This window comes from Pavona decussata, unplaced genomic scaffold (assembly GCF_977016875.1).
Source record: "Pavona decussata unplaced genomic scaffold, jaPavDecu1.1 SCAFFOLD_327, whole genome shotgun sequence".
NCBI classification, from domain to species: Eukaryota; Metazoa; Cnidaria; class Anthozoa; order Scleractinia; family Agariciidae; genus Pavona; species Pavona decussata.
The window spans coordinates 109,644-130,097 of record NW_028145715.1 but is presented as its reverse complement, the minus strand read 5'-3'; the positions used below and the strand labels follow the sequence as shown (position 1 = coordinate 130,097).

Genomic DNA, 20,454 nt, shown 5'->3' with positions numbered 1-20,454 from the left:
GTTCGAGCAGGCCAACCCATTCGAACAAAAATCAAAGAAACTTTTGTCATTATGCCACGCCAAATTGTACTCGAAAACGTTTTGAGATCAACTTAGTTCCCTCAACCAATGGGTAATTTCTGTTCTCTGAGGGTGCGTTTCTTTGGGAAAATCCGAATCCGGATTTTTGAATCCTGAATGATTCAAGATCACTAGGATCATGGTGCATCGAAGGAACCGACGAATCCACTCTGATGAGGATTCGTCCGGCTCCTTTGATGCACCATGAACCGAGTGATATTGGATCATTTAGGATTCAAAAATCCGGATTCTAATTTTCCCAAAGAAACGCACCCGATCAGAGAACGGAAGAAAAAAAAAAAATGGTGGGCCTCTCGGACAGGCACTACTTTCACCCTCGCGTGTCTCCCTCCCTCGCGCTACAGGCCTTTTTTTTCGTTTTTTTCTTTTTTTTTCCGCGCCCTTTATATTTTTCACGCGTCTGCCACCCAGGCTATAAAACTCGAGGATGCCGCGTGTTAGTACTTTGTAGCACAATTTCTTGTTGATGGCTTCACCGGTTAACAGACTTTTATAAAAAGTGCCACGGCTGACTTACAGTACATTTTTATTATTGTTGCTGAACACTACCAAAATTTATCTGGTAGCAATTCGGTGTGGCATTTGATTGTTTCACATTTACCTGGATATAATTCCTTGGGCAGGTACATTTCTGATTCACCTTCTAATGGGGAGAAGTAAATCCAAGGGAATTCCCAAGGATATCTACTTTGGTTATCAACGCCGATGGCGATTTTAGGTTCTCCATTGAAGTTGTTGTCCAAAATGCGTTGCAGTGTCGGGCGCGAAAATTGCGAACTGTAGACTTTATTTGGTGACTGAGCTGAAATGAAAAATTAAATAGTTAAACGGAAATAAAAACCAGTTCCCACTTTAGAGATTTGAATAAATCAATCATGTTCAAAAAATTAGTCCCTCTTATTTTGTTTGATTAACGACAAAATCCCTGGTTTCAGGCTCCTCACATGCTATTTGACTTTTTTTCTCATATTTCATTGCATGAGTTGAGCTGGATTAAAACTACGTTTAACTTAATAAATCTGCAGATGTGTGAACTGTGCAGTCCCCGGAATGATCCCCATTTTTTTTTTCACGCTCACTCGGAAATAATTCTCATGTAATTTTCGGAACGGAATAGCATGCTTTACTGTGAAATAGAAACAGTTCTTATTTATACAATTAAAATTCTTAATCCTCATTGTTCGTCGTAAGCTTGTATTATGTCTAAGAACCCTACTAACGTTTAAGCTCCTATTTTTCATTTTACAGGCCCGTAAGTGCTGGTTTTATTTTACATCAACCAACCGACCTGGTAACAAAGAAAAACTAAATGAAAAAACGATAAAAATTTCCTTTCAATTAATCCAAGAGTATAGAGTCCTCTCTTATGTGAAACAAACGTGTATGCAGTTTACCAGGACCCTCTGTTTTTTGATGACCACCATTATCACCTTTTATTATTACTGTTTAGTAAAGCTTTGTATAATTTTGTTTATAATTAGAGGGTATTGCGCTCGTTTTCTTTTCATGTTGCCGGTTAAACATTTACAGAGGGTTTTTTTTTTCAGTTTGTTCGACAGGCTGTCCCGATTTTACAAAAAAGAACAGCCCTGAGAAACGAATCCTTTTCATAGGTCACGTACAAGCGATCAAAAGTGATCTTACAGCGATCTTACTTATCGGCATTTTCGTAAATAACACAATCTATTAAAACTCTTTTGTTGTTGTTGTTGTTGTTACTTTTAAGTAAAAGTAAAAAAGGGACATTTTAAAAAATGTCCCTTTTACTACTTGATGATCGATGGCAAAAGTGAAAAGGTCTTCTTGCAAGAAGAGATACGAACTAAACTTTTTCCCACTTTACGTTATACGTTACGTGTATCTGGGAATGACTTTGTAGCATTCCGTTGTGTTGAAATGTTGCGGTTTCCAGACTTACTACGTATACATTCACCGTTATTTTGTGGTTTAAGCTTTGTATCTGAAATGCTCCCTAAGTGGGTTTGTCAGCTCAATACAATAATTATTACAGTTACAAATCTAAATTAAATAATTAAGGATATAGGTACAACAATATTATAATTACAATGTATCGAGAGTATTACAAGTATATATTAACCTAATAAAACATTTGCGAACTGACGCCTAAAATTCTTGGGGCATTTTCAGGAGTTAATATTATTATTCAAAGAATTCCAGAGTTTGGCTCCTCTAAAAGCAAAAGATATAAGGGTATGTCTAAGGCACCAGACGATCGAATTTGTCTATTATGGACTTGGGAACGTAGTATAAACTTATCAGCAAGATAGTCTGGAGCAAGATTGTTAATGCATTTGTGCACCACTTGTTAATAAATTTGTGAGATCTCAGTCGGCTTTATTCGTACGAAAGATCCTTGTAGTCCATTCAAAATGGCTGCCGCGTCTTTCATGATCATGCATGGATTTTCAAGGTAGCAGTTTGTGGTTCTTGGAAGGAAAACACATGCAGGTTTTCAATACTGTAAATCAAAAGAACAACTTCTAAGGAACACTCGGCTGCTTAAAAAGAAAAAAATCAGTGAGTTCATAGCGAAGAAATTCCTGTTCGCGATTGTGTCAAAGGGAAATATGTGCGATAGCAAACAAGATCTCCAAATCACCACATGAGCTCAGTAGACGTTCTCGGAAATTTTTGTGTGCTCCTGGGAATCCACTTTGCACTACTACAGGTTTAAATGTGAATTTTACCGTGCTTTATGTTAAATTGATCGATTTGTCATATTTCAAATAGCTTTGGCCAATTTTCGAAAAAAGTACTCAGTTTAATAGTCTAGTGACTCAAGCCTTGTTCACAGGGGACCGGTTCCAAACGATTCCGATCTAAAAATCGTGACGGATAGCCCTTTTGTTCACACGAGACCTGCTAACCGTACCGTCAATCCGTTCCCGATCAGGTCCAATAACTGGACCTCCAATAAAACAGGTCCAGTTTTGTAACCGTTTCGGTACCAAATGGATCTGTCACCGTGTATACACCTGGACCGGTTCCTTTTGGTACTAGCAGCGCAATTAAGCTTGGGTACTAGTTGAATTTATCGTACTTCGGTCTAGAAAAACATGAGGAGACAAATAGTGAAAACGCCCTTATCTCTGCCGTTAGGATATTCAGCTACTTGTGAGGCATCGGAAATCTCGAATGAATATCTTTCGAGAAACCTTTTAGGGATGTCTTCATATTTCCTTTTAACAGTTTCCCAACCTTTTCCGTTTGAAGCCTGGCAGGCTTTGTAATAAAAAAATAACTTTTAAGAGAAGAAATAATTCATCGTCCGTCCAGCTGAAGGCCTTATCTCCTTCCTCTATCGATTTAGCCTTCTTCGGCGCCAGTTTGAAAGCTTCAACGTGTACTCTGCGCACTGGTAGAAACAGCTGCTTTTCTTACTTCGATTCAGTACCGAACCATAACAGACCGGTCCCGTGAGGCCAGTCGTTGATAAGTGGAACGGTGCAGTGTGAACAGAAATAGTCAGTTCCAGGATAGGGTCGGATTCATTTGGGACCGGTCCCGTGTGAACATAGCCTCACAGTTCGCTTGGATCGGTCGCCTTCACGTAGCTTCACTGCAGACAAAAATTGAATGAATTTTCTTTTCAGGCGTGAACACGTCTGTCTGAATAAATTTTTCAATTAAAAAAATTTACGGAATTTCTTCACCATGCGATCTTATGTAAACCATGGGAGAGCCAAAATATCTATCACTGTTCCCTGTGTATTAAAGTGTAAACAAACCGAAATCCTCTAGCGCACACCAAATTCGCCCATATGACAACACGATCAAATTACGCTGAACAATTTTGTCACCGACTAGAGCTCTTCATTTACCCTCTGACTTTTATACAATGCAATATTCTACAAAACTAAAGCAGTAGCACATGCAGTCATATACTACCTTTTACTTACAATGTCGGTTGGCTGACTGCTGCATGTGGTTGTCCTTTCCCTTAGACAAGTCGTTCTTCAAAACTCGCCACTAGAGTGGCAGAGGCTGATTTCGAGATAGCATTCGACCCACCAGCTGACGGCAAATGCTTCTGTTACGCTGCTTCTTTTCAAATTGAATTTAGTGCGACAATATTTTATCATACCTTCCAAGATTGGAATGACACTAACAATCAGTCCTGACGTGTCAATTAACAAAAAACAGAAATATGATGGTTTGCGTTGTCCCACTGTAAGAATTAAATATTGCGATGTTATTCATCTTGTTCCGATGCTCTTGTTCTTGTTCTTATGTGAATGTAAATACAACAAATAAAAATTCTTAACATTTATATACTGTGGCTCGCATGACTCGCGTGACTCGCATGGCTCGCACGGCTCGCATGGCTCGCATGGCTCACACCTTGGCTCGCACTCGCAGATTTTTATCACTCGCCCGAGGGTAGCGTCTGGAGCAAAATTTGCATACATCGGAAAAAATATGCGTGCATGATCAAATTTCAACTGCAATGTTCATCAACTGATTCACTGGATACAGAACTATCTCTCCAGGATCTTTTCCCTTTCTTTTAGAAATCTTTTTTGTGAAAGATTGTATTGAAGAAATTACACGTTTTGTGGCCGCGGTAAAGTAATTTTCCGTGGGAAATAAATTCATCGAACACGACAGCGCTGCACGCCCGTTGTACATTACGTCGCGTCAGAAATAGATTTTCAACCGCAAACTAGCCTGTGGAACTACGAAAAGACCATGCTCATAAAAAAAATCCTATGCCCCTTTTAATCTCCTCGTTTGATGCTACAATAGGAGTAAAGAGGGCTTTCCACCCAGCCCCAGCTTCAAGAGGTTTTGCGAGTCACGTATTTCTAGTAATTTATTTACTTATATAGCGCCCTTTCACATTAGAATGATGAAAGGCGCTTTACAATCCAGCGTTAGCGTTTTCTTTTAAATTGTTGATGTTGGACGCTATTTACTTTATAACTCGTTCCAATATTGTCTTTTCTTGAAAAATCCTTACAAAGATACCAGGTGGCATGTACAGGATCGAGTTACATTTTATTCGATTTTCCTGGTTTACGTCTGATCCGTTATAGGAAATTGTTAGGCGTTGAGAGTGTTCTTTATCGACATTCATTGCGCTTGTAATGTTTTATTTCAAGATAACAAGACACATTTGTCAATCTTCTGTAAGGCTTCAAAACGATAATTGTGGTGTTTTGGTATCTTTTCTTTACAGCGGTTACCAATAACACGCGACCTATCCCCTTCAAAAGACTCCAATAAAGCTGCGTTTTGGTGGACGTCAATCATAAAAAAGCCGTTTAAATTATTTTGAATTCTGAGATCATTTCAAGGCAACAGAACCAAGAAATTGACAGTTTTATCCGCTGACTGATGGTAAACTTTATGAAACTTGATTTCCAAGCCAGATTATCTAAAAAAATGGGCATTGTTTAGACGAAGCCGTATTTTTTTATGAAACATTTGAAATCGCTGCACCTGATAATAAATCAGCGAAACGTGCAAGTGAGTAAATTATCACGTGCAGTGAAAATTGAAATTTTTAATTCAAAAATACCTTTTATTTGCGCTTGATCTGGCTCGAGAATCAATTTAAATGAAGTTTACCTTCTCTTAGCGAGGTAAAATTCTTAGTTTCTTGCCGGGTTACATTAGAATCTTGTCGGAATTCAAAATAATTTCAACGGCTTTTGTTTGATTGACATCCACCAAAACGCAACTTTATCCGACTCTTTTGAATGCTGTAGGTCGCGTGTTGTTGATAACCGCTGTAATTGATACGTATTACCAGTTGCACGTCAGTTAAGTAGCCTACGAACGCAGACATATTTCAGGCTGTCGCTTCTCTCCGCCGCGGAAAAATAACGGGGGAGAGAAGCGACAGCCGCAAATACGTCTCTTCGAGCTGTTTCAAAAAATTATACTTGTTAAAAATTAAAGCAGTGGTTTCTTCTATACGCCTTAAAAAATGAAAAGCGAGTGAGTGAAGATTGTTAATATTCCTAATTCGTAACACAAATTTATTAATATACCGGTATACGCGAAAATGTTGTTAATTTTATTTTTTGGTCAATCCGCAAGCATCTGTTTACCTGGGTATTATTTTGGAGTTAGCGTGGAAAAAGAATGGCGGTCATTTTGGGTCAATTTGGAGATCACTTCAGCGTTAAACATCATTTCGGGGACTGTAGAACCGAACAAGACAGGGTAGACATGTCTTTGGGTGATTGGGGGAGGTGAATTCACCTTGCAGACACTGATTCCAGTTCAGTTATATTGTTATGTATCCCCTAATAAACAGTGAGTGAGGATTAATATTTATTACATGTATTCTAATAATCTACAGTGCTTTTGTAGACAACTGCAAAATAAATTGCTACAATTGGAATGTAAATTGCCCCAGTTACTTTTTTATTTCATTTCATTCACCGGTTAAGTTCATTTTATTGTCATTTGGCACAGTACTGTGTTTGAACTCTATGAAAGGAACGCCGAAAGCTGAAAAAAACTTACATCTTCGGTATTTGTCATCTTGGTCACGGCGGGACAAGTCCTTGTATTCCTGAATATACGGAAAGAAGTATGTCAGTACCAGTTTTCTGAAACAAGAGTTTTTCAAAGTGGAACTCTTGCATCCACACAGAGTTAAAGAACGTTTTTCAGGTTGTTTGTGTAGAATCCTGACTACTAGCCGATCTGTAAAAGTTTGAAATCACTTTCTGAAACGAAGACCCATACGCAGCAGCCACTCAAACGAGACTCGAACGAGGGCTCAAAGTAGAATATGAGATTCGTTTACCGCCTTCTCTGCTAGGCTTGTTGTCAAGCTTTACATAATCTGTGTAATATATTCGTATTTTCTCAAGACAAATCGCGCTAATTAGACAAAAAATGTATTGCACAGAATTCTTTTTCTTATTCAGTCTAAAAGCCACACTTACAACCAGCGATCTCTACCTGAGTTTCAGCTTACATTCTCTCTTGTTTTTTGGGAAAATATTACTAAAAAGGCTCGAATAATATTTGCGTTAATGTGTTTGCTTCCAAAAATGCTGGCATTATGTGCAGAAGCATCTCACTAGCGAGTTTTTTTATCCTCTACCTGAATTAGGAGAGAGTGATGCATTCGAAACAGAAAGTTAAGAAAAAAATACTACCTCACTCAACCAACCAGGCTTTCAGTATTCTAATTTTGCCATCAAGTGTGATATAGACCAGAAATTGACGAGAAATGAAAATATTGATGTGTCACCAGGTTAACGAAAAGAGCATCATAATACACTCTTACCTTATAGTTTCTTTCTGAATTAAATTCAGGACGATTATGTTTCATTGGAGATGCCAATGTCGCAATGTTGAATGTCCCAAAAATGATTAACACAGTCGAGATGATTAGGTTCATCTGCTCCATTTTGTATCTACAACAGAATCAAGAAAGCATTCGCTTTAGCAAGTAGCATCAAGTTAAACCGCTTGTAAGTACTTATGTGAGTAGTGTTGATGTAAATTGTGTTTTTTAGTATTTTCCAAGTAAACTTGACATAAAATACTCCATTAAAACCATCCCTGTTTAATTCGAAATACTATGTTATATATTTTTGTCAAAAAATAGACAATTATATAAATGGATGAACGAACATACGAAGGAATAAATGAACGAAGAAAGGAATGAGTAAATGGATGAATGAATGAACGAACGAAAGAATGAATGAATGAATGAATGAATGAATGAATGAGTGACTGAATGAATGAATGAATGAATGAATGAATGAATGAATGAATGAATGAATGAATGAACGGATGGTGGGTGGATGGATAGATGGATGGATGGATGAGTGATTTGAGTAAATTTTAAATGAGATTAACGAATAAATAAACAAAGGAATTAATGAATGATGGCTTATGAGAAAAAAGAAAAAAAAAAAAAGAAAAATAAGAGTCTAACCAAAAACTTGGATGGATGAGTGAGTGATTTGAATAAATTTTGAATGAGATTAACGAATAAATGAACGAAGGAATTAATGAATGAATGAGAAAAGAAAAAAGAAAAATACGAGTCTAGCCAAAAGACCTACGTTATCCACGAACGATAATTATAAGAAAGTCAATACTCAAAATCTGGGAACTGAATCGAAGAAAAGATCGTGAGGTCTTCATTATCTATCATATGTTGGTTTCTTGTGGGCACTTCTCTAAAAACTGGGAAGACTAAATCTTACAAAGAGGGAAATATCAAGATACCTTCAGTACGATTTAATGTAACTAAATAGGTTAAAGAGAGTGATCAAAGTGACACTATCGTTAACTCGTGGATATGGCGATGGAAGTGGCTATTATTGCCATGGGCTTAACTAAAAGGTGGCTCTAATTTATAATAGTTTAGAATGGTCTTTGAATTGTAATAGTGACGATGACTCTTAGGGCTCCTCACGCGTTTCTCCCCATGGAGGGTGGGTGGGGGAAGGAATGCGTCTATTTTTCTCTGGCTACCTACAAATTGTTAAAACGGATTAGCAAGTAAGGAATATATATATATTTTATTTCTTTTTCGAAAAATTAATTCATGCCATAAACAAGGTAAGAGAAGAGCAAATACTTTTGTCGTAAACAGGGTCAGGGTTTGAAAGCCTGGGCAGCAGATTTCCACTCAGACTTGAGCTAGCCTCACAAAAATTTGAGGCATTTGGGTAAAGGAGGAATCAAACAAGGAAGGTAAATTTTGGGTATGTCGTTGGGGGAGGCGTCATCATTTTTTTGTTTTTTGTTTTTGTTTTTGAGGATTCAAATGTTATGCAGCTGTTTGTGGCTGCCTCCTATCTTCCAATTTTTCCTTGGGGTGGATGTTCCTAGTCCCTCACCTAATAAAAGACTTTTAATACTGGTGGAATGATTTCTTTGCCCTATATGACCAGATATAAAGGTAAACAATTTTAATTCTGGATTATTTTTTAAGGGCTGGATTACGGTAAACAGAATGTGTAGTTCCAAAAAATATCCATACTCCCTCCCCCCTCCCACGAAAGGGATTTGATTTTCCAGGGAGGAAGGTGGTCAGTTTGCCCAAACTAGTTTTCAGTGGGGGATGGGGGTGATCTAAGGGACATATTTCCAGAGGGGTATAGTGGAAAAATTCGAGGCCTGCCGAGACTCTCGTTTAAATTCCGAGGCCGAGACTTTAACTAGTTTTTCAAACGTAGCCCTTCAAAAATCCGAGCCCGAGATCGCGTGATCTAGAAATCCGAGCGCGACACATCACTCTGTACCTGGTGCTTATTATCCCTTGATATTCCTCTGACCTCAAAGGGCTGGTAATCGTTCTTGAAGGATAATTATGTTCTTCCACGATGTAAGTGCACTTTTACAGTTTTAAGAAACAGAACTTTCCATCAACTTTATATTCACTTGTTTGTTTTCGACTTACCCGACAACTGATCAATGGAAGGGGCAATGTTTTCTTCGTTATCAAAGCAAACACCTTGAGGGAAGAATTCTTAAGCATGTGGGGTGAAGTAAGACGGAAACACATTTCATTTGTAAATAATGTTGATCACTGCTGGAGTAGCTAGAGCCGAGTGTCTGATCGAAATGAAATGCCAGAAGATTTCGTGACGAACTGACTTTTTTGAAAATTGCCGTTCCATTTTGATTCTGTACCAGAATTTCCGGATATTTTTGGTCGAATGGATCGGTTTGAGTTGAAGATTTTGCGTTTCAGGTCTAGATCACACAAGGCACAAGGCCCTATTTGTGGGGAGATTCAAATTATTTTCCTTACATTTAAATGGCTTTCCAACAACTGTAGCATTTTTTTTTTAATCATGGTCATTTTAAAGCAGCAACAGAACACTTCCTGAATTATATCAGTTTATTAAAAGCTTGCCACGTTTTTGTACTGTGAGTGACTCATTTGCATACACATTGTCCCTAACACTCGTGAGTGCTAAAGCATATCCACGAGTAAAAACGGAGAAAAACACTGGCAACGTTTTAAACATCGAAAGTCTCCTTTTTCGTTAAATAAGAAGAGGAAAAGAAAAAGGTCCATTTTTTGAGCGAAACAGTTCTGTGCTAGATGGCAGTATGCCTTAGATATCTTTAAACACGTTATCCGATCGTTATCAATTCATTACTTAGTCTTTTTTTAGCACCGGATTGGAGAGTGACAAAAACAGTGGGTAGAAACTGAACGAAACAAAAGAACAGATACATTTTTTGCTGCAGAAGAAAAATCTGGATCTAAATGATCATCAATCAAAATGTGTCTCGCGCTTTCGCTAGAGTGCCTGCTAAATTGCTAAGTACTCCGTTTTATGTTAAAAAAAAATTAGCCTGAAAAAAACTAACAAAAAGCTAGTCGAATAAAAAGCCTCTTGACTATTTTAGTAGTCCAGTGAATTTCGTTTACAAACTGACAAATCCGCTATACTCAGATAAGTAAAACTTTACCTTGTAGGATGTTGCGAGGTTGTTAAAACTTCAGTTGCATCCGGAGCTCCCTAGCCAGGCCTAGAACTGAAATAAAGATCTATCTGGTTGTGTCCTTTTTATTGCTTTGAAGACAATACATCCACCCACACAATTAATGTGGTCGTCAATGGTCACAAAATTAATTAGAACTGCAGCTATCTGACATATCTTAATTATCTGTCACATTTTTCACTTTGCGGGTGGTAATTGCCTAAAAATATCCAAACATACTAATTGCGACATTGAACAAAGTATGGCAACGACTTCCTCAATTAATTAAATAACTCATAAGCTCCATTACGTGAACAGGCAACGCTTTATTGGACACTACAATCTTGAGTGGTCCATTGTATATTAAAAACTCAAAAAGGTCAGACAAAGTCAGATAACCTTCTTTGTTTAATAAGCCCCGCCTACGCTTCTCGAACAGCGATATTGCTATTTCAGTGTTTTGAGACGTTTATTTTTGGATAAAAGAAAATTCTTTTAATCAGTTGACTGTGGAAAGTGTGACCAAATGAAGCAATTTTGTCTAACATCAAAACAAAACACTTTACACCTTTGTTATGCGAAATTAGGTAAAGAATTTATGCGTTTTATTTTCCAAAGTGAGATTGGATATGACAAATAAAAATCATGCGGACAATTATGGAGGAGGTATCCTGTAGAATTTGGCTTTCAAAATTAAAGTCAAACATGAATTTAACTCAGTAGTTTTTTTTTATGGTTTTGGTCGTTTTCCGAGTCGTGACTACTTTGTTCATCTTGAGGTTTTTGCCCCAGGTTTTGAACGAATTTGACCGCAATATTTTAGAGATAATGCCAAACAAAACTGTTCCAGGGAATAAGTTTGATCTTAAGTAAACGTTTAGTGTGGCAACCATTAACGCAACACGTCTCACATATTTCTGACCACCGGCTAAATGTGAGCCCAGATGCCTTGGCAGCCAAATAAAATATCGAAAAACCTTGGCCGTTGAAGAGGTTCTCTGGTCCTGGCGCTTTCTAACGAGAGGTTCGCCAAAAATATATACTTTATCAAAAACTACACTTATTAAGCTTTATATTGATATACAGTTCTTTTATGATTTTCAGTCTCACAACTAACTAGCGTCCGACTTGAATTTTTCATGAGAAACACCTTAAAAGTTGAAAGTACCTTGAATTAAAGAATGATGAAATTTGAAGCGGAAAGGTTCGAAATTTTAATGAGCGAGCCGACATTAGACATCAGGACATGTTAGCCAAATAAAAGTAGCTAAACATTTGGATCGTGCAGCAGTCTACCATAGCTTAGCTGTGCATGATCATCTCGCCCTAAGACGTCTTCTTCACTCTTTTCAGGTATGACCTCAGAAGTTCAGTATTCTTTCTCAACTTTTGTTTCTATATTCCGTTCACATTACATATTTCAGTCGGAGTTGTTTGGATATCGCGGCAAATTGTTGTCACGCAAAGCTGTCTACACTGGATGCTTAACACGATCTACAAAAAACTCTCACTTTAATTAGTTGAAAGGACGTCAGAGGAAGCTGGGTTTTCTTTCTGAACGTTAGACTTAAAGTTCAAAGGACTTCAGATGAAATTTTGATGATCGAAGAGAGTCACAAAACTGACAAAGTCGTTCTTAGTTTCATTGGTTTACGGTTAGCTACGGCTAGCTCAGTATAAATTAAGCAAAGTAGTCTTACCTAACAATTTGGTGTGCATATTTGGTGTCCATATTTGAGCGTAAAAAAGATAGCGCAGTGCCATACCGCAAAGAGGTTTGAAAGCTAGGCCACATTACAAGTATCGACCCGTGGTACTTGAAAACAGGACCAGCAAAGTAGCGTATGCAGCTTTTCAGGCACGACACCGAAGTACAGGCAGCGCGCCTATGAAGCTTACCAAGTAAGCCTTGCAGCTGACTCCAAAACTGCCGCGCGAATTTAGCTGACAAATAATTTAAAAAACCGGAAAATCATGGTTTATATTAAGTGTGCGTATCTTATATGGCCAATTTCTTTCCTCTGAATAAGTTCACTTTTTATTTTGATCTACAGTTTTATTTGCCTTACGGCAGGATACACAAGATAACAAGCGAACTATGAATAAAGTTAAATCTACAATGAGAAATCAGTTTTACATAGGACTTATTATTCGATGTTGTCTGGGAGATATTATGTTTGTTTAAGCACTTATATTTTACTACTGAGTCACAGCTAGAAATATCTCAGATAAGATCAGAAATGTATTAAACTAAATTAAAACTAAAGCTCTTGTGGCTTTTGGCGGGTAAAATTTAAGATTTTGGCATGAGTGCATTTTCATAATAGTCCCGCAATCTTGTTAAAAATTTTTTTTTAGATCATCAAACCTTTTGTGATTTCAGTTGAAGGCATTAAGCCGTGAGATTTAGGCATCAGTGCATTTTCATAATACTCTCGTAATTTCGCTTAAAACTGGACGTCTTTGAAAACAAACCTCCTGTGGTTTTATTCAGTTTCCATTAGACGAGATTTACGCATGAGTGAATTTTCATATAAGTGTCGCAATTTTGCAACTTGAGGAACTTGTCTCAAAGTTTTAAGTCTGGTTTTAAGTTTTTCGTTAGCTGACATTTGGCTGGGGTGGAAAACTAGGAGTGCCAAAAGGTTTATAGGGGAGGTTCCGCCCTGATCTCCAGATACTTACCATTATATTTACTAGTTTTTACAGTAAAGCTAACCCTTTCATATACTTATCGTAGAATCAATGTTTCTCTTTAAAGGAGTTTAGTCGGAAATAAAATTGAAGAGTCAGTGATAATTAAACTACAGTCAATAAAACGAATGGCAATTTAACAAAACACATTAATGTAATCTCCCTTTTTACTTACAGTGTAGAAAAAAAGAAGACAATAATTAAGGATGATGGTCATTAAAATTTAAAGCCGATATTTATTTGTGCTTTTATTTTTTGCTGATTTATACCAAAAGGCTCGAAATTTGAAGAGCGAGCCGAAATTAGACATCTTAATCAGTTACTCAAAAGAAGCTTAAAATTTGATTAGGTTGCACCGGTTTGGCGCTAAGACGTATCAACTTATAATTAACCTTTTCACTCTTTTCAGTTTTATGAGCTGAGAAGTCCAATATACTTTCGTTTCGTTCAGTTCTGTTTGCCGTTGACAACAAATATTCAAGTCAGAATTGTTTGGATATCGCGGCAAATTGTTGTCAAACATTTTTACTTAACACGTGCTACAGAAAACTCTCACTTAAATCACCTGAAAGGACGCAAGACCTGAGAACATTAGACTTCAGGTTCAAGACTTTGATGGTCGAAGAGAGGCACGGTACTAGGAAACTCGGACTTCGTTTTCGTCGCCCTCATGAGATGTTTAGGACTCGTACATCTTTATCAATGTTTATAAGTAGTACAGGAGGAGTGCTTCTGAGATCGGAAAAAAGAAGGGTAGTCTATGAGTGAGTCCAAGTGATGAGTTAGTCTGTGACTGAGATTACGATCATGAGTTCTCTTCGCTTGATGAGTTCAAAAGTGCATACTATCTCTGTATATTTTTACTGGCTGTTTATAAATCAACGCGCTTAGTGGGGAGGAATCAAAGTACACCACAACTTTTTAGCTGAAGTTGTGAGTCAGAGAGCAACGTTCTCTCAAAAAAGAGTAGTGTTATAAATATATCAAATGAACGGCAGCAGAGGCGTTCAAGCGGAGGATCACTGACAAACAAACCTCTTGTTGTTTTGTAATTCATCCGTTAGATTGTGTATAAGGTATCAGTACACAGTAGCGATCATGCATGCAGCATTTCACAGAGAACATTAGAGAAAGTTTGTGATTCACATTATTAATTAACACCGGCTTTATTCACACATTCTTTAGCACTATTCTTGGTTCGGCCTTATCGATTAGTAAGAAGCCACCATTACAAAGAATATATTGTCTAAGTGATCCGCATAAAACTAACATGCACACTTTCAACTGTACTCCGAATACATGGATAAATGAAATCATCCGTTCTCTTTGACATTAATTATGAAACATGAAAAATGCCTTATCAATTTACATGTACGGGGCACAAGAATCGCAATGGAAGAACTAAATGTACCACGTTATGAATGCAAATACAGAGTCAACCTATGTTAAAAAGGAAGCCGCAAAAAACTGTTGTTCCTTGGTAATCGCTTTACGGAATCTCGCCACGAAGAAAAGCGAAAACAAGTTTACTTAGTTAGATATTTCACTTGTCTCATTGTATTGGTTGTTCGCCTTTGTCTTGATCGTCTAGCGCCTCGGATACTTACACTATATTTTTTAATATACTCCAGCGGCTTTTAATTTAGTTCCTCAGTTGTTTGCTGAACTCAGGGTCTTTCAGTAAAACTCCAGGTATCGCATGACGGTTTGGGTTTTGTTAACAGCGAACTCTAGATTGGATTGCTATTTTGCAACTTGTGGAGTAAGAGCTCACAAGGTTTAAATTAACTAAAGTCTAAGGCCTTGCATCCATCTTCAAATAGTATACTGAGAACGGATTGAAGTTCAATTCTAGTTTACAGAGATTTTGTTTTCCTAATCTTCCATGGCCTCAGTTGCTGCCTACCTCAGTATAGTTTTCGGTATTATTCTCAGTTAATGCGGCGAATCCTGATACCTGTAATTGAATTTTAACTGATAACAAAGGTGTTGTTTCCACAACTAATAGAATTCATTATGGCTAATTCAAAATATCAGAGGAAAGCCATTTTGTAATTTGGCCTAAAAAACAGCAACTTTAGTTTGAAATCATGGGAAACTGGTTTTCATTCAAAACTTTCCAGGAGAGTATAATGGTGATGAAAATAGTTGAAGTATTAAGAAACTTAAATTTAACTTCACGTCTCAATTGCTGCAGAGAAAAGAAGAGGAAATGAATACCTTAAATTTAGATAAACTGCAACGGTTTTAATACCTTGAACTAGCCATAGTTTCGGAGACAATAATTAAAAGAAATGTGTCCCACCTAACAAGCAAGTAATTCTTCGTACCCCTGTTGGTGTCCCACTGCTATATTCAATAGGTTTGAGGTTAGTTACCGAACGGCTAGCCAAAATTTACAAAGAAATTTGTCTTACCTAACAAGCAGCTCGTTTAAAATTATTTTTAATTTCCCACAATCGTTAGTAATAGAGGTAATCACTGCATCGGATATAGTGCCCCTACTGAATGCATCATAGAATAAGAACGTTTAGCGCCTTGGCAACAATTTGTAATCTTTTAAAAGAAAATCATTTACCAACTGAGTTAAGTTAAGATACTTTCTGACGGGTATTAAGTTGCCATTGTGTACTGTACTCTGTGCAGCTGTCAATGTTCAGTTCAAATATATGTCATAAGCAAATATATGTTATAAGCATCGGCATCTCTTATGTAGCACCGGCGTACTCTAGGTACTTTTATATGACACTTCATTTAATAAAGGCCACTTGCATGTGGAATATTTCATTTATTTTATTCTACTTTTTGTGTATATCAATATATATTTAGTGATATCTCAAGGAGCTGTTAGCTATACTTTAAAAGGAGCCCTTGGCAAACTAAATTCAACTACTAAAAGGCCCATAACAATACTATACACTGAACAAGAAAAGTAAACATACAATGTACTCGTTGAATTAGCGTTTTTGAGATGAAATTTCAGTTGAGTCTTTAATTCGCCAAGCTCCTTTAAAAAGTTGTTAAATGCGCGTGTGTATACCCTGCACTACTGTGATACATAAAGTTCTTTCCTAAGGCTAAACTCAACAAATCACGCGATACCTGGCGCTATTCCTGTCAATTTGGTGGCCATGTTTGAGCTGAATAGAAGATAGGACATCACCAGTAGGCGAATGGGGTTTAAAAAATAAGACACATTTATGGTACCGGCCCAGCGTGTTTGTGAACTAGACCATGCAGCTAAATAGAGTGTACAACTTCTCAGGCACGACACGGTTGTACAGCAGAACGCCGATTAAGCTTACCTACGAAAGCGCTGCAGACGACTCCATAGAGCACTGTGGTGCAAAAGTGACAAGTAATTTTTAAAAAACGGAAATATGAAGGTGTTATAAAAAGTGAACGTGTCTTATGTAATACGATAACTGAATTCAATTTCTTTCCCCTGAATTAGTTCACTTTTTACTTTGATCTACAGTTTTATTTGCCTTGCGGCACGATACACAAGATAACAAGCGAACTATAAATAAAGTTAACTCAGTCTGCAATGAGAAATCAGTTGTTGAGTTTATTACTCGACTTTTTTTGGGAGATATTATGTCTGTTTAAGCGGTTATGTTTACTAAAGTTACAGCCAGCAATATCTCAGAAAAGATGAGAAATGCATTAAACGTAAATAACTACAGCAGATTATCATTCAAATGGAACGATGTTAAAATTTCCTTGAAAACAAAGCTCTTGTGGTTTTTCGCAGGTAAGATTTAAGATTTCGGCATGAGTGCATTTTCATAATAGTCCCGCAATCTTGTTAGAAAACTTTTTTTAGATCATCAAACCTTTTGTGATTTGAGTTGACGCCATTAGGTCGCGAGATTTAGGCATGAGTGCATTTTCATAATAGGCTTGAAATTTCGCATGAAACGTCTTTGAAAACAAACCTTTTGTGGCTTTATTCAGTTTCCGTTAGATAAGATTTAGGCAGGAGTGCAATTTCATAATACTCTCGCAATTTCGGTGGAAACGTCTTTGAAAACAAACCTCGTGCGGTTTCATTCAATTTCCATTAGAAAATAGTGTTGTTATTTTGCAATAAACTTGTCTCAAAGCATAGTGTTCAGTGTGGTTTAACCTTCCGTTACCTGATACTTGCCTTGCGTGGAAAACTTAGAGAGCGAAGAGGAGTGTGTGGAAAATAAAGAGAGTGGGAAGTGTACCTGGGAGGGCACACACCAAAGTTTATAGGCCCCGTTCGGAGCTCCATACACTTACAATCTGTTATTTACCATTTTTTTAAAGGAAAGGTAACCTTTCATATACTATAGAAAATGGTGTCCCTTTCACACTCCTACAGTAGAAACACTACATCTCTTTAAATGAATTTAGTCCGAAATTAGATTGGAAACTCGGTCAGATCATTAAACTGCAGTTAATAACGAGTGCCACCATGCAGCAATTAAAGTTCTCACATACGTTTGAACAGAAATTCTATGTCAGGGAGTATCAGACCTTATAACTTGGGAAAATAGTATAAGCAGCAGACTATAATTCAAGTGGACGATAAATAAATCTTCCATGAAAACAAACTTCTAGTGGTATATTTTAAGCAGGTAAATAAGAGTTAGCGCCGGGCGACTGCATTTTCAGTCATAATAGTCCCGCAATTTGTTAGAAAATTTTCAACATCATCAAACCTTTGTTGTTTTAGTTGACGGCATTAGGTCGCGAGATTTAGGCATGAGTGCATTTTCATAATAGGTTTGAAATTTCGCATAAAACGTCTTTGAAAAAAAAACCTTTTGTGGTTTTATATTCAGCTTCCATTAGATAAGAGTTAGGCATGAGTGCAATTTCATAATAGTTTTGCAATTTCGGTGGAAACGTCTTTGAAAACAAACTCGTGCGGTTTCATTCAATTTCCATTAGTTGCGATTTAGGCATGGGTGCATTTTCAAAATAGTGTTGTTATTTTGCAATAAACTTGTCTCAAAGCATAGTGTTCAGTGTGGTTTAACCTTCCGTTACCTGATGCTTGCCTTGACTGGAAAACTTAAAGTGCAAAGTGGAGTGTGTGGAAAATAAAGAGAGTGGGAAGTGTACCTGGGAGGGTACACACCAAAGTTTATAGGCTCCGCTCTGAGCTCCATACACTTACCATCTGTTATTTACCATTTTTGACAGGAAAGGTAACCTTTCATATACTATAGAAAATGGTTTCCCTTTCACACTCCTACTGTAGAAACACTACATCTCTTTAAATGAATTTAGTCCGAAATTAAATTGGAAACTCGGTCAGATCATTAAACTGCAGTTAATAACGAATGCCAATTTTTCACCATGTAGCAATTTAAGCTCTCACATACTTTTGAACAGAAATTCTATGTCAGGGAGTGCCAGACCTTATAACCTGGGAAAATAATATAAGCAGCAGACTATAAATCAAGTGGACGATAAATAAATCTTCCATGAAAACAAACTTCTAGTGGTATATTTTAAGCAGGTAAATAAGAGTTAGCGCCGGGCGACTGCATTTTCAGTCAAAATAGTCCTGCAATTTGTTAGAAAATTTTCAACATCATCAAACCTTTGCTGTTTTAGTTGACGGCATTAGGTCGCGAGATTTAGGCATGAGTGCATTTTCATAATAGGTTTGAAATTTCGCATAAAACGTCTTTGAAAACAAACCTTTTGTGGTTTTATATTCAGCTTCCATTAGATAAGAGTTAGGCATGAGTGCAATGTCATAATAGTTTTGCAATTTCGGTGGAAACGTCTTTGAAAACAAACTCGTGCGGTTTCATTCAATTTCCATTAGTTGCGATTTAGGCATGGGTGCATTTTCAAAATAGTGTTGTTATTTTGCAATAAACTTGTCTCAAAGCATAGTGTTCAGTCTGGTTTAACCTTCCGTTACCTGATGCTTGCCTTGAGTGGAAAACTTAAAGTGCAAAGTGGAGTGTGTGGAAAATAAAGAGAGTGGGAAGTGTACCTGGGAGGGCACACACCAAAGTTTATAGGCCCCGTTCGGAGCTCCATACACTTACCATCAGTTATTTACCATTTTTGACAGGAAAGGTAACCTTTCATATCCTTTAGAAAATTAGAAAATGGTGTCCCTTTCACACTCCTACAGTAGAAACACTACATCTCTTTAAATGAATTTAGTCCGAAATTAAATTGGAAACTCGGTCAGATCATTAAACTGCAGTTAATAACGAATGCCAATTTTTCACCATGTAGCAATTTAAGTTCTCACATACTTTTGAACAGAAATTTTATGTCAGGGAGTGCCAGACCTTATAACTGGGGAAAATAATATAAGCAGCAGACTACAAATAAAGTGGACGATAAATAAATCTGCTATGAAAACAAACTTCTAGTGGTATATTTTAAACAGGTAAATAAGATTTAGTAATTAATGATTTAGTTTAAGTAAGATTTAGTAATTAAAGCTTCTTCGACTGTAAATGTCGTGGTTTAAGATTTAGTTGCGTTTCCAGACCATAAATTCGTAGTTCTAGCAAGACCGGAGAATTTTCATATAATTTCGATAAATTTAAAGTAGATTTGAACGGCTGATAATGAATCGAAATGATTGTTAATAAATTCAATCCTCTGATAGATTTTGCTTATAGTGCACCTTGTTTATTGTTTGGTTAGTTTGCAAGTTTTAGGTTTTTGAGCTAAGCAACTGATAGAGATGATAAAAAATGTCATTAATATAAAAAGTCAATGTCTTCTGTTAAATTCAGACGGACTGGCCCCGACCGGCGTGATATGGATTGCAAAAGCAGAGTGAAAATAAATATGTCAGATCCAACATACTACATGTGTACGATATTGAATCACGTCAATCCTCTCTCGTTTATTTATCCTCAGCATTTCTCACAAACTCAAACTAACCTTTTATCGTGAACAATGTTTATAAGTAGCACTGGCTTTTGGTTTAAGTTTGTTTTTCGCATATACCCTTCATTCCAAAGAAAAGCACAGTAACCGTACTGATAGTTTGCTATTTTGCAACTTGTGGAGTAATGGCTCACAATGTTTAAATTGACTAAAGTCTAAGGCCTTGCATCCATCTTCAAATAGTATACTGAGAACGGATTGAAGTTCAGTTCTAGTTTACAGAGATTTTGTTTTCCTAACATGGCCTCAGTTGCTGCCTACCTCAGTATAGTTTTCGGTATTATTCTCAGTTAATGCGAAGCCTGATACGTGTAATCGAATTTTAACTGA

The 20,454-nt window shown here is 37.0% G+C and overlaps 1 protein-coding gene across 5 annotated transcripts in view; it reads right to left on the bottom strand.

Annotated features, from left to right (window-relative positions):
- LOC146453631 (DELTA-actitoxin-Afr1a-like) overlaps positions 1–20,454 on the bottom strand; it is a 45,228-nt gene that overhangs the window by 4,508 nt on the left and 20,266 nt on the right. For 2 of the 5 annotated variants that reach the window (XR_014859465.1, XM_085096415.1), the window contains exons 1-4: positions 10,513–11,066; positions 7,355–7,484; positions 6,580–6,628; positions 683–883 (exon numbers count right to left, since the gene is read on the bottom strand). Coding sequence is in view for 4 of the 5 variants with exons in the window: in XM_085096415.1 (XP_084952541.1) it covers positions 683–883; positions 6,580–6,628; positions 7,355–7,477 (373 nt within the window). In the remaining variant the exon portion in view is untranslated. Of the gene's footprint in view, positions 1–682; positions 884–6,579; positions 6,629–7,354; positions 7,485–10,512; positions 11,067–12,224; positions 12,384–16,320; positions 16,340–20,454 lie in introns of those variants that run through there. The other 3 variants (XM_085096418.1, XM_085096417.1, XM_085096416.1) reach the window with 3 other exon arrangements.